A 12,902-nucleotide genomic window follows, 5' to 3' on the forward strand; every position below is an offset into this window, starting at 1 on the left:
ACCCAACCACCTCCCACCAAACCCCACCTCTGAAAGGTTCCATTACCTGTTAAAGTTGCCAAACTGAGAACCAAGTTTCTAACACATGAACTGCTAGAGGTAGAGCACACCCAAACCACAGCGCTGGTCTTTTGAGATCCGAGTGATCGTCATGTGCCTGACCTAAAAGCGACTGCTGGTTATCCTATGTTCCTGAAGGGCTGGGAACCCCCCGTCCCAAACCAGGCTCAGCTCCCAGAAATCTCTGCACAGTAGCTACAGCTCATGTTGCACTTCTTGGCATATTTGTCTTAAGGAAAGAGTGTGCATAAAAGAAGAGACAGCTTCCAAGAACAGCGGGAAAGACCAAGATTTCCAGCAGCTATATAACATACTACCTCCCTTTTAAAATTTTTACGAATCTGTATTATGGGTTGGTGCACTCAAGTATGATCTCAAAGTGTAATAATCCCTACTATCTATCCTGAAACTTGGCCTTATTTCAATTATTTAAAACTATGGATTTCAGGCAGATTTCTATCATCTATTATTTATACACGTCTGAAGTGAAACAAACAACTCCCTCACAAGACTTACTCCTTCTTCTCATGTTCAATAAATGACACACTCCACCATCAACCGTCATTGGTCCTGTACCATCTTCTCACCCTACACAGGGAGCCATCATTGGTCCTCCATCCTCTCACGCCACACACGGAGCCATCATTGGTCCTCCATCCTCTCACCCCACACACGGAGCCATCGTTGATCCTCTGTTTTCTCACCCCACACGCGGATGCATCTTCTCCATCTTCTCAGCCCACACACAGACAGCTACCAGGGCCTCTTGGTTTCACCACCTTAATGTCTCTCAGACTCCACTGCTTTCTCTCACCCCTCTCACTACTTTCATTCAAGAAACCACCATTTCCTGTCAGTATTCTAGCACCCTAACTTCCTCCCCTCTCTAAATTCTAAGGGTGAGACTAATTTCCTTCTGCTATTCTGCTGAAAACCTTTTCATGGCTCCCTCTGCTCTCCCGATGAAACTGAAAACATTTAGCAAATCTTGCTGTTCCCGGTCTGGCCCTGCTTCCCAATCTCATCTTCTTGCCCCCCTCTGCTGCCACCTCCTCTCCCACAAGAAATACTTCCCTTGAATGAATCCTGAACATCTCAAATATTTTTCCATACTGTCTCTGAATTCAAGGTCCAACATATCCTGTTCCTTTGCTCTTTCCATGCTTGAGTCACCACGTGAATGTGTTTTCTCTAGATTAGTTCATATAAGGCTTCTTCTGAGGGCTGGGGATCTAGCTCAGCAGCACAGTGCCTGCTTGGCAAGCATAGGTCCTGAGTTTGACTGCCAGTACCCCCCCCCCAAAAAAAAAAAAAACAAAAAAGACATTCAGGATGTCTTGCTAGTATTTCCCTATCATAAGGTACCCAGGGTTAATGTTCTTTTTCTAAACCTATTTTTCCACTTTCATAGCATATTTTTAAAATACCTATTCATATGTCTACTTCTCTTTCAGAGCAATGGTTTTTACAGTTTTATGGAACATAATTATCTTAGAAAGACAAAAGCTGTGTGCCCTTTATCCACAAAGTCCAAGTACGTACTACATTTTCCAAAAGTCCCTATGCTGAGGTGCAAATTCCTTAAAAATGGGCACTGTGTATTCTAACTACTCAGGATAGTGCCTGACACTTAGTGACCACTGAAAATGCATTCAGTGCACAGCCATTTTTACTAGAACTAATACACCATGATGAACCTACTTAGTTTGAATTTCATAGCCCTCAAATTATTTGAAGGAAACTAATTAGAGAATAAGTCAGGGTCTCAGTAAATCATTTGAAAACTAGTCGAACCTTAGACTAACTATGTGTCCTCAGAAGAATTCTACCTATGGGTATTAAGCACTGGTCTGCTCTCTTTTTGAAAGAAAATCAGTGTGTTAGGTTGATAGCAAATGACAGTTCACTGCAGTAAAAATATATATAACATGAACAGGTAATTTAATACATGTAAGCAAAGAAAGACAACAGTGTGTCTTAGCTACTTTTCTCTCATTTTGAGACAAAATACCTAATGCTCAAATTAGAGGGAAACGTTTATTTAGCTCACAGTCTGTGGAGGTTTCAGTCCTTGCTCAGCTGGCTCCAAGGCAGGGTGGCACATGGCAGAAGGCAACAGTTCATGGTGGTGGAAGACAGCAAATGCAACAAGAGTAAAAGGGGGGAGGAGCAAGCCTCTTTTCCTCTCTCATATTGTATGCAGAACTACCTGCCTTAGGGCGGGTGTAACACTCACACCATCTCCATGTCCACCTCTTGCACAGGCTCAAGGTGTTTACAAAGTGAGGACCCTGGTCCCCTGCTGAGTTACTTAGTTAAACCTCTAAACTTCTCAAGTTGATATGAAGAATCAACCATTACAACATCCTAGGGCATAAACAGCCACCCTAGGGCATGTCCTCTACACCCTAGGATGTAAAACTGCTGAGTCAGTTAAGCTTCTAAACTTCTCAAGTTGACACAGTATGTCAACCATTACACAGTGCCACTTTCATCTCCAACTGGCCAAGCTTCTATTTTGCTTCTGTATGATAATACTGAGTGCTCAGAAAAGTGGGGTGAAATGAACATGCTCATCCCTGGCTGATGCCTGTCATACCCAGAAGAACATAGTGTGTGGATTCTGATTACAGGTGCTGAACTCCGTGATTCTATGTGATCTTCTTAGCCTCTCATCAGCAGGATGTGTGCTCTGAATGAAATGCTGCTTACATCCATCCTCCATTTCTAGGATCAGATTCATATGAAATCGTTCCCAGACTTCCATGACAAACCTCCCCCTCTCTCTGCTTTTATACTCCTCCAGGCTATCTGCTATGCTGCTATACTACTATATTTTAGAAAGGAAAAAGACATGTCTACTTAGAAGACTGTTACCACTCAAACTCTGCAAAGATCCACTGACTAAAGAAAAAAAGTCTTGGTGTCCTATTCATGACACTCATCCATTTTTCTCTAACCCTTACTTCTGACCAACCTAACATCGTAATTGTTTCCTAAGTAGTCTTTCTCCAGATAACTCCATGGCGCAATCCCTCCCCTTAGGCAAGTCTTTAGAGAAACGTTCCCAGAGCATCCTATGAAAACCCGCATACCTTCCCAGTGCTCTCTGTTCTCTAAACCTGCTTTCTTCCCCTTAGCACTGCCTGGTATTTATTTATCCATTTTTTTTTTCTAGTTCACACCTGCAGTCATGTTTCCATTCCTTGTGTGGAGTTAGCATGTGCACATAACTCATCATCATTTCTTTTTACATCCCTTTTCTCTGCTCTCCCTCCATCTTTTGATCCCTTTCCATCAGAGGAAGATCTATCTCTCTATGCTCTACATTTTATTTTGCTCTTTACTTGTAATTTGCATTTCTCTTATAAAAGAAAACATGCAATACTTAATGTGTCTGTTCTATTTCACTTAACGTTATGGGTTCAAGGGAGATCTAGGAATTTCCTACAAATGACTCAAGTTCACTTTGATGGCAGAGTTGTACTGTACTGTATGTAAAAACACATTTTCTGCATCCGTTCTTTTGTTGATGGATAGATATTGTCCATGTCTCCCCAACAGAATGCAGTTTCCTGGCAGTGTAGACTTTAACATTTTGCTCAATGCTTTTTTTCCAGCACCCAGAAGAACAAACGCTCAATGAATTGCTGCTGAATACACTAACAAGTTTGTGAGTAGTCTAATTTCACTCTTTTTCTCCTGATAATGTTTTAGACAACAATATCCTTTTTCCTACACTACTTGACAAAAGTCACTTCCATGTTTCAAGCCCCCGGGGCTGGGGATTTAGCTCAGTGGCAAAAGCGCCTGCCTGGCAAGCGCAAGGTCATGAGTTCAGTTCCCGGTACCGGAGAAAAAAACCAAAAAACCGTATTTCAAGCCCCATGTCTTTAATATGAAGCAGTTTCTCCTGTACCTGTGTGCCTTTTATACTTTGTGCCTCTCCTAAGCAAGAGATCCTTACCCCATTCTACGCTCCCCGTGGAGGGTCCCTGATTAACTTAATGCAGTTTCCACTTACAGTCTTTGCAACTTCCAATACAGTTTCACTGGTATAGAACCCCAGTGAAGTCAGTAAGCATCTGTAATTGGATATGAGAGGGAAGACCATCTTTTGGCCACCAAAGAAGCACCAGCATGATATGGAGCAATAAATTTGTTTGCCATGAGACACAGTTTTATTTTTAAAAGCTTATTAATATAACAGCCATTTTTAATCAAGTGTACATCATGTCCAACTTATCACAGTTGGAAAACGTGTAAGTGAAACTTACGTAAGTGTTGATTCTGAGCTTTCAGATCTGGGTGGTCACACAGCTAAAAAGAAACCACTCAGACCCTGCCTTCACTGTGCTATTGGGAGTAAGCTGCCCACAGAGAGCTTGCCTTCGCTTCCTTCTCCCCAGGGAAGACCATTTTTGAGGGACAGCTAATGCTACTGGACTGAGAGCAGCCTGACCCTGGGGTCTGATCAGTAAGTACATTTGCTCTCTCGCTAGAACTCCACATTCTGACTATCAGTGATCGGAGCTGATTCTTTCATAATCTCACAAACATTTCAGAACCTGGAAAGCACAGGGAAGGAAAGAGTTATCAATTACCATTTTCTCAGATGCCTTGCAATGCCCATGTCTCCCTGGGCAACCACAAACATGTATGTGGCTCAGCACCTCAAATGCTCAAGAAAGTTAACTGAACTGCAATGCTTTTTAAGCAAGAAATGGGGCCGGGGATATAGCTCAGCGGCACAAGCACCTGCCTGGCAAGCACAAGGTCCTGAGTTTGATTCCCGGTACCAAAAAAAAAAATAAATAAATAAACAGGAAATGGATTAGCATCACCGACAACGTCCTCCTGCCTGTGACCAAGAGCCAGAATTACAAAGCAGCTGACAGGATCAGGGCAGAGAGGCAGCACCTTCCACTCAGGGCAGTTCTCTACTGACTGAATCACAGAACCTGAAGTCCATAGCATCTTTCTCAGATGAAGTTCAGTAACCAGTGCAATCAATCTCTGGAGGCTGCAAATGAGGCCAATGATGAAACGTATTTGGTTTGAATTTTGTGGCCCTCAAACAACCACACTTCATGTTCACTTACTCACTGTAAAACTGGGATAAGCTGGAAGTGATGGATGCTTAATTATGAATAACCATGAAATTAACAAGGTTTTAGAACAAAACTGTTTCTCATAGCATCTAAATTTACTGCTCCATGTCACTTTGCTGCTTTCACAAACTCCAGAAGACCTAATTTTGTAAATGGTCCCCTAATAAGTGAACAGTTTGACTCTCAGAGTACACTTTGCTCACACCAGCTTCCCACCGGGTCGCTGTGTTCAGGAAGCATTTAGATTACATTAAAGATCTTTAGAATGTGGTTTTATTTCATGAAGCAAAATGAAAGCAAAATAGCTACGGGCTTTCCACTAGAATTAAAAACGAAGAAAGGAAATCTGCTCACCTGAAAACACATCAAGTCTTCCAGCCCCTGCGTCTCTGGAAACAATATAAAAAAATCACTGCTTCAGTGTGAAATTATGTTTAAAAACTACATTAGTTTAGATTCACTATGTGAGGTATAATCTACTGTCAGAGATTAAACAATGCGAAACTCCACTTAAATTGCTTTAAGATCAATTACTAAAATCTTTCCCTGTGCATTTACATACTTAGAACTATCATCATTCATAATTTGAGAGCATTACCAAGGGGTAAATTCAGAAATGTAAAAGAAGTGATACAATTTAGCGGTACTTACATAAAGAGCTCAACAAAGTAAATATGAATTCTGAGTTTTTTTTTTAAAATGTCTGAGGAGTGATCTGTAAGTTAAAGAATGATTTCCATGATGTATTTCAGTTCAGAAAATGAAAATAAAAAGCAAATTACTACATACTTTGTACTATAGGAAGAGCATATAGGATATATATGCACATAATGGAAACAAAGAAAGCAGACCGCGGTCTTTGAGCCCAACCTGGGACACTGTTTCGAGGATGAGGTTTTGTCAGAACGTCCCACAAGCTTATTCATTTACACAACGTCCATGACTGCCTAAGCGTACGATGGCAATGCCGATTCACTGCAGCAGGAACCACACGTCTGCAGTGAAAATATGTGCTGTCTGGTCTTTGGCAGAAAAATATTAGACTCTTGGTCTATGTGATGAGATTACCAATTTTTTTCTTCCTTCTTATCTCCTCAGTTTTCTAAAATTCACAGATACTATTTTTCAATTCTAAGAATTAGTCTTAAAATAAAGATCCGGGGGCTGGGGATATAGCTCAGTGGCATAAGCACCTGCCTGGCAAGTGCAAGGTCGTGACTTCGATCCCCAGTACCACAAAAAAAAAAAAAAAAGAAAAAGAAAAAGAAATAAAAGAAAGATCTGAAGAGGGAAGGAAGAGCCATGAGACGCTCACTTCAGAATCACAGGTGTGAAAGGAGGAAGATGAGGAAGGTGAGGGACTCAGTTGTAGCTGACAAGGAGGAGGGCTCACAGGGAGGGAGGGGCCTAAAGGGAAGCTCAGTGCAGTAACGAGTGCAACTGCGAGGAAGAAACTTGAGCCTCTCTCCACATCTCCAGAGCTCGAACCCAAAGCCACCCAAATATATCCAAACAGGTGCAGTGTCTTGTTCCGCCAGTCTCCAAGTTAGTGCCTGACAGACAGCTGCTTCCCCTAGTCCATCCAGACTTCAGAAGCCTCTTTATACTGAAACCTGCGATTATTACGCCATTTCTTGAGCAATTCCTGAGTAGCACACAAGGCTGAATGAAGTATTTTTGTCCCTGCTCTTGGAATCCTTAACACAATCCCATGACACGTGGACATCAATATCTCTGCTATGTCATTATGCTTTATACAAAATATCGCTGTATCGAAACAGGGATTTTTTTTCCTGAAGAATGTACTTGTAATCTTTCAAGGAGGCTGGGCGTGGTGGCGCACGCCTGCAATCTCAGCACTTAGGAGGCTAAGCCAGGAGGATAGCCCAAAGTTCAAGGCCAGCCTGAGCTACACAGTGAGTTCAAGACCAGTCTCAGCTATGTAGGGAGACCCTGCCTCAAAAAAAAAAAAATCTGCCAAGGAAAGCAGAAAATGCAGATTATTTCTTCAGTGCCTCTTGTTTCTTAAACCTTTTTCTTTTGCTTTCTTCCTTTTCGTTTTGAATGCTGTGCAAGATTTCACCATGGGGCAAGTCTGAGATGGGCTGGCGCGGGTCGGGGGCCGCCAGTTTACAGACGCTGCATTAAGAGCTCCATCGCTGGCTGTATGTCCCTCGCTCCCCGGAGCTGGAAGTCAAGCTTGCTTGCTGAGGCACCCCCTCACCCTCTGCTGTGCGAAGCGCCCCCAAGGTCCTACTCCTGCTGCAGTCCGATGTTACCTGTCCCCTGTCAAACGGAATCAGGGTTATCAAGCTGCTGGTAACGGGCCATTCAGTAGCAGGACCCAGGGGTGCAGAAGGCTCTCTTTCAGGCTCGCAAGGAATGACAGCGGCCACCCCGACGCACCGCAGAGGAACACCACGCGCGTGTGGTCTGCACAGCCTCCTCCTTTCCGGCTCCTTCTAGCCTCAGCTCCCGGCTCCCCGTCAACCGACTTCATTCTCCTTTCTTCTCTTCTCCCTGTCCCCATGATTTCCTCAGTTCTACAAAGACAGGGTTTCATAAAGGAGAAGCCAGCACCCTTCCACTCAGTGCTGAGCACAAATTCCCAGACAGCTGATGCACTGACTCTGCTGTAAGACACATTCTCAGAAGGCTCCTTGTCCTGCGATGGCCAAAAGCCAGGAACAAGCACCAGAAGCTGAAGTACTGTTATCAGCCAGTGGCAGAGCATTTAGATTCCCTCACTGGGATCCCTTATCTAAAAACCGCACACCATATCCTGAGTGTACTTTGCTTTTTGCAGAGAAAGTAGGGAAACACCTTCTGTAAAATAGAAATAATATAAAAAAGTCAAATGTCACATTCAATTTAGCTTTAAAGAATGATTCCCTCCCAAGTCCCTGCAAATACACAATTGAATAGAATTTAAATTATTGTGGGGGATTGTTTTGTTTTGTCCTTTTGAGACTGGGTCTCACTATGCAGTTCAGGCTGGCCTTGAGCTCACTTTGTAGCCCAGGCTGGTCTCCAGCTTGCAATGATCTTCCTGCCTCAGCGTCCGCAGTGCTGGGATTACAGGCATGCACCACCACGCCTGGCTGTTAAATTGCTTCTTTAAACCTCAGTGCCTTTATCAGAGACAGTAAAATGGGGTGCAGAGGTTCTACAACGAAAAGGTGCAAACAGGAGCTCTAACTTTGCGAAGCAACAATTGTGTAACTTTGAATGCATCATCTAACTTCTATAGTCTGATTTCCAACAGGTGTAGAACTGGGACAATGATTCCCACCTCAGATTATGCAGTAAGAATAAATGAGCTAATACGCAAGTATATGTGTTTATGTGTATCTGGTACACAGTAAGAGAGAAATAATAGTTATTTCTTCTAAACTACAATTCACTCCAAGGTAGACTTCAGTAAGTGCCTAAACCCGAATGAAAATTCTCAAGACAAATTATACGTTAATTTATAACTCAAAAAATATCCAAATATTTGCTATTACAGTTCTCAACACAAACACACAGATCCAATTCACCCGCATGTCAAGTCTGACCATAAGCACAATTTAAATAAAGGTAACTCCTCCTATCTATTTCTTCCACAAAGAATTTTGATTTTCATAGGAAATGAAGTCACAAAACGTTCCATATGGGGGAAGCCATGATATATTTTTATCTTCAAGTACAACCAGACGCGGTCTGTGCCCCGAAATTCCCTCAGCAACTCCGGTTCGCGGGTCCATCTCACCTTGCATTGTCCAGCAGTTCAGCGAGGGCTCCAAAAAGAAAGCCGTGCGTTGTGCTGAGGGACAGAAAGAGAAAATGCAAGGTCAGACCGAGGCTAAGCGGCCGAGGGTACCTGGAGACCAACGCTCCGCAGTTCAGGAAAGAGAATGGATTCCTCAGCTACCCTGGAAACAATTGGTTCAGCACGGCCAAGATTCTCAAGTAGGCGCCTGACAAAGCCTAGGCAGGAGCTGGGGCCAGACACCCTGTCCGCTCCTCATTAAACAACGGCTAAAACAAGCGTTACCTTTACCAGTTGCTTTGTGAGACTGCTAAGACGGGCAGGAGGAACACGCAAATCCACAGTTACAGGGAAGGGTTCCTGCCCGCCTCTGGGTGGGATCTGAGGCCCTCAGACTCGACCTGAGCCACGCCCCATGGTCACACAGTTGTGCAGGCCGCACACAGCCGGCACTGAACTTCTTGGCCCCTCTTATTAAGTGAGCCATCGCCCCCAGAAATTCCTTCTCAGACCTCTCTTCTCATCTTGTCTGCTCTGTCTGTCTAGGTAACTCTTAACCACTCACTTCACAAACTTTATGTATGAAATATTCATAAGTTGCCTTATAAATCTATATTCAAGGACTTTTTCCCAAGCTAGGTACGGTGGGGCACTCCTGTAATCACAACCCTCAGGAAGCTGAGGCAGGTGGATAGCCATGAGTTCAAGGTCAGCTTGAACTACAAAGTGTGACCCTGACTCAAAAAAAAAAAAAAAAAAGCAAAACAAAACAGAATTAAAACAGAAACTCATGAAATTTCCTTCCCAAGAACTAATTCTGTTTCCTTTTGTTTTGCTTCGTTTTGTTTGAGATAGGGTCTCACTACGGAGTCCAGGCTGGCCTTGAGTTCACTATGTAGCCCAAGCTGGCCTCAAACTCAAGGCGGTCCTCCTGCCTCAGCCTCCCGAAAGCTGGGATTACAGCCGTGCGCCACCACGTCGGGTGTTTCCTGTGTTTTCTTCCCTCTCTCATTGGGTGCGGACCCCACCCCACCCCACGTGGACACTCACGAGTTGGCGTGGATGAAATCCAGGTGCAGGCGGGCCCGGTGCAGCGCAGCATACTTGTCGCCCATGTCCTCCGGCACAGCCGACCCGGTGCACACGCACGCTGCCCACGCCGCCCCACGCCCACGCTCACGCCGCCCCACGCCCACGCGCTCGTCGCCCCACCCCCACGCGCTCACCTGCACGCAAGCCCCTGACGGCCGCAGCGCCAATCGAGCCCTAGCGGCGGACCCAGGCACGGCCTCTGGCCTGGTCCCAGCCATGGAGAAGAGCCAGGAGGAGCTGAGTCCAGTCGGAACGGAGGGCTCTGCCTGGAAGCATCGTTAACATGCTTTACCTGACTTCCAGCCGTGTGATGTGCTGCCCTGGCTCAAAAACTAGAAATTGTGTAATGGAACTTATTACAAAAGGTATAAGGGGCCGGGCGTGGTGGCGCACGCCTGTAATCCCAGCACTCAGGAGGCTGAGGCAGGAGGATCACGGCGAGTTCAAGGCCAGCCTGAGCTACAAAATGAGCTCAAGGCCAGCCTGAACTGCATAGCGAGACCCTGTGTCAAAAAGAGAAAAAAAAAAAAAAAAAAAGAAGATAAAAGAGGGAGAAGTGGGGGAGATGTTCTGTGCATTCTGTGTAGACCAGATGTCCAGCTTTTGCTACTCCAGCCCTGAATTCTGATGCAAAACCCAAGCTGGAACCTATTTGTCCACAATGCTGTATGCAAACGAGCTGATTGGGATGGGAACCTCAGTGACTCATAAGTTTGCAAACTCTGGTTCATAGGCCAGCAGTGGTGGTGAACCTGCTGGAGCTTTCAGGGACATAGCCAGCTGTGGCCACATGTGGTAGGTTCACCACCGGCTGGGGCTATTTCACCTGGAAACCAAGACACTACCGTAATATTTAGAATGCCTTTTGCATGGTAGTCTTAAAAAGAAAAGTCTATTGGACAGAATATGAACTAGATGTGTTCACAATTTCTGGGCGTTATCCAGGCAATACAGCTCTCAGAAACAGGAAAAAAATGTTAACTTTGGAATAATCTTTCTGTTTCACAAGAAAGGAATTTATCAGCTACTACATTTATAGCAAGCAGGAGAGGAAGCAAGAATTTGAACGGCAACCCAAAGGAACACGATGCCGTGCTTTAATTTGACGACTAGAAGTAAACAAACGTTTCAAGTAATTATCCTGATTGCATTTTTGTTTTAACAGTAGTGGAGTTTTGGTGGCAAAATCTTCTTCACTAAGCAACTTCAGCTGTCGTTTCTGTTTCTTTCCTTCCACAGAACTTCAAAACTTGGTATTTTATTTTTATTTTATGGGCAAGGAAAGCTTGACAGACCTTTTCTGGATTTCTTGCACAACCCCAATTTTCTGCTGCTCTCCCAAAGCAATTTCCTTTTGGGAGGGCACCAGAGCCACCAGCCTATAATTAGTAAAGGCTGTAATATCTAATTTCTACCAGAGGGAGAGGTGATGATCGCAGAGGCACTTATAATAATCTGAGCAGAGCCTTCCTGCAGGGCATGGCCAGCACCAAACCTCCAGGTGGCGCTGGTGGGCCCAAGGTACAGGGAGAAATCCACTGTGTTACGTTAAAAAAAAAAAAAAAAAAGGCTGGGACTCAGTCCACACAGCCCCCCAGAGCCATTTTCCCAGTCCCTGCTCCAGCTCTGCCGGCCACACCCCGGCATGCATGGCAGGCTTGATCCTCCTCAAGGTGTGCTTTGGAGATGCTTTGTTTAACACATTTCCTTCAACACTCTTTATGTATTTATTTTGCATTATTTCATGATAAGATATTAAAGTAATAGCAAGGAGGAAAAATTTAAATGGAAATGCATTTGATCATCTCCATGTAGGTCTTTATTTTAAGGAGAGTCAGTTTGGCCTAAGAGACTCTTCAGTTCCTATTAACTAAACAGTTCAGGTCTGCAGCGCATGTGTTCTAGACACAAATAAGATCTCAGATCTTCCAAACTACACTTTCCCTTTCACTGAAAGTTAACTATTGTACAAACTAACGTTTCATCACTCTTGATAAACATGTTTAAACTGAACATAAAATTTATAAGCATGAAAAATTGATGTTTTAACTTACCAACTATCCACAATGGTTTGCTATAGTCCAAGGATTATAATTAAAAAGTGACACTGGAATATTATAATAAATACAAAAAGCAAATCTATTAAATTAATGAGGCTCAAAGAACCAATGACTCTCAACTGAGAAAAATGAAATGCTTTTGAAAGCAACTTGGGTGGTTCTTGCTCGTTTTCTTGCACTCATGAAAGAGCAAATCTGGGTGATCTGTCATCATCTCTTCCATTCTGTGCTGTGTTAGACTATGGCAGCATGTTCATTACATAATGCTCGATTATCTACGTAACTCGGAATCTTTACACCCAGCTATGCAGCAGCTCTGGCGACTGTGAGAAACTAGGAGAACTGGAGCTTGCACAAAGAATGCCAAAGGTCCTACATGACTTTGGAAACATGGTAGCCATTTGGGGTTGGTTACCCCAGTAATCATTCGCAGGTCTCTTCCCACAACAGAGCTAACACTTGCTCTCCTGGACTCCCGTAATGAGGGATGGACACTTGGCCCTGACTTATAAGTGAGACAGAAGGAGATGTGTGCTTGTGGTGTCTAGGAAGGCATTTGCTTTTTTACTAAAAGGCATGGGCAGGGTTGATTTTATTTTCCCTCTTTGAAGTGTCAATCTGGAAAATAAGCACATGCCTGAATTCTTTGGGTATCATTTGCGTCATGAAAGAAAGGTCAAAAGACTCACAGGAAGCTCCACCAAAATTCATGAGTTACTAAACAGAAGCTAGCAGTCCCTCACTTTCAGGTTTTTTTGTTACAAAAATAAAAACTTTAAAATAATTTTTATAAAGTCATTATAATTGGATTTTCTTTTCTTTTCTTTT

General features: G+C 43.8%; 1 protein-coding gene across 4 annotated transcripts in view; it reads right to left on the reverse strand.

Moving 5' to 3' along the window:
* Positions 1 to 12,902, reverse strand: part of Morc1 (MORC family CW-type zinc finger 1) — a 184,072-nt gene that overhangs the window by 164,375 nt on the left and 6,795 nt on the right. For 2 of the 4 annotated variants that reach the window (XM_013515034.1, XM_013515033.1), the window contains exons 2-3: positions 8,923 to 8,976; positions 5,526 to 5,560 (exon numbers count right to left, since the gene is read on the reverse strand). In XM_013515034.1, the coding sequence (XP_013370488.1) occupies positions 5,526 to 5,560; positions 8,923 to 8,976 (89 nt within the window). Of the gene's footprint in view, positions 1 to 725; positions 819 to 5,525; positions 5,561 to 8,922; positions 8,977 to 12,902 lie in introns of those variants that run through there. The other 2 variants (XM_013515035.1, XM_013515036.1) reach the window with 2 other exon arrangements.

This window comes from Chinchilla lanigera, unplaced genomic scaffold (assembly GCF_000276665.1).
Source record: "Chinchilla lanigera isolate Chin_1 unplaced genomic scaffold, ChiLan1.0 scaffold00026, whole genome shotgun sequence".
In the NCBI taxonomy this organism is placed as follows: Eukaryota; Metazoa; Chordata; class Mammalia; order Rodentia; family Chinchillidae; genus Chinchilla; species Chinchilla lanigera.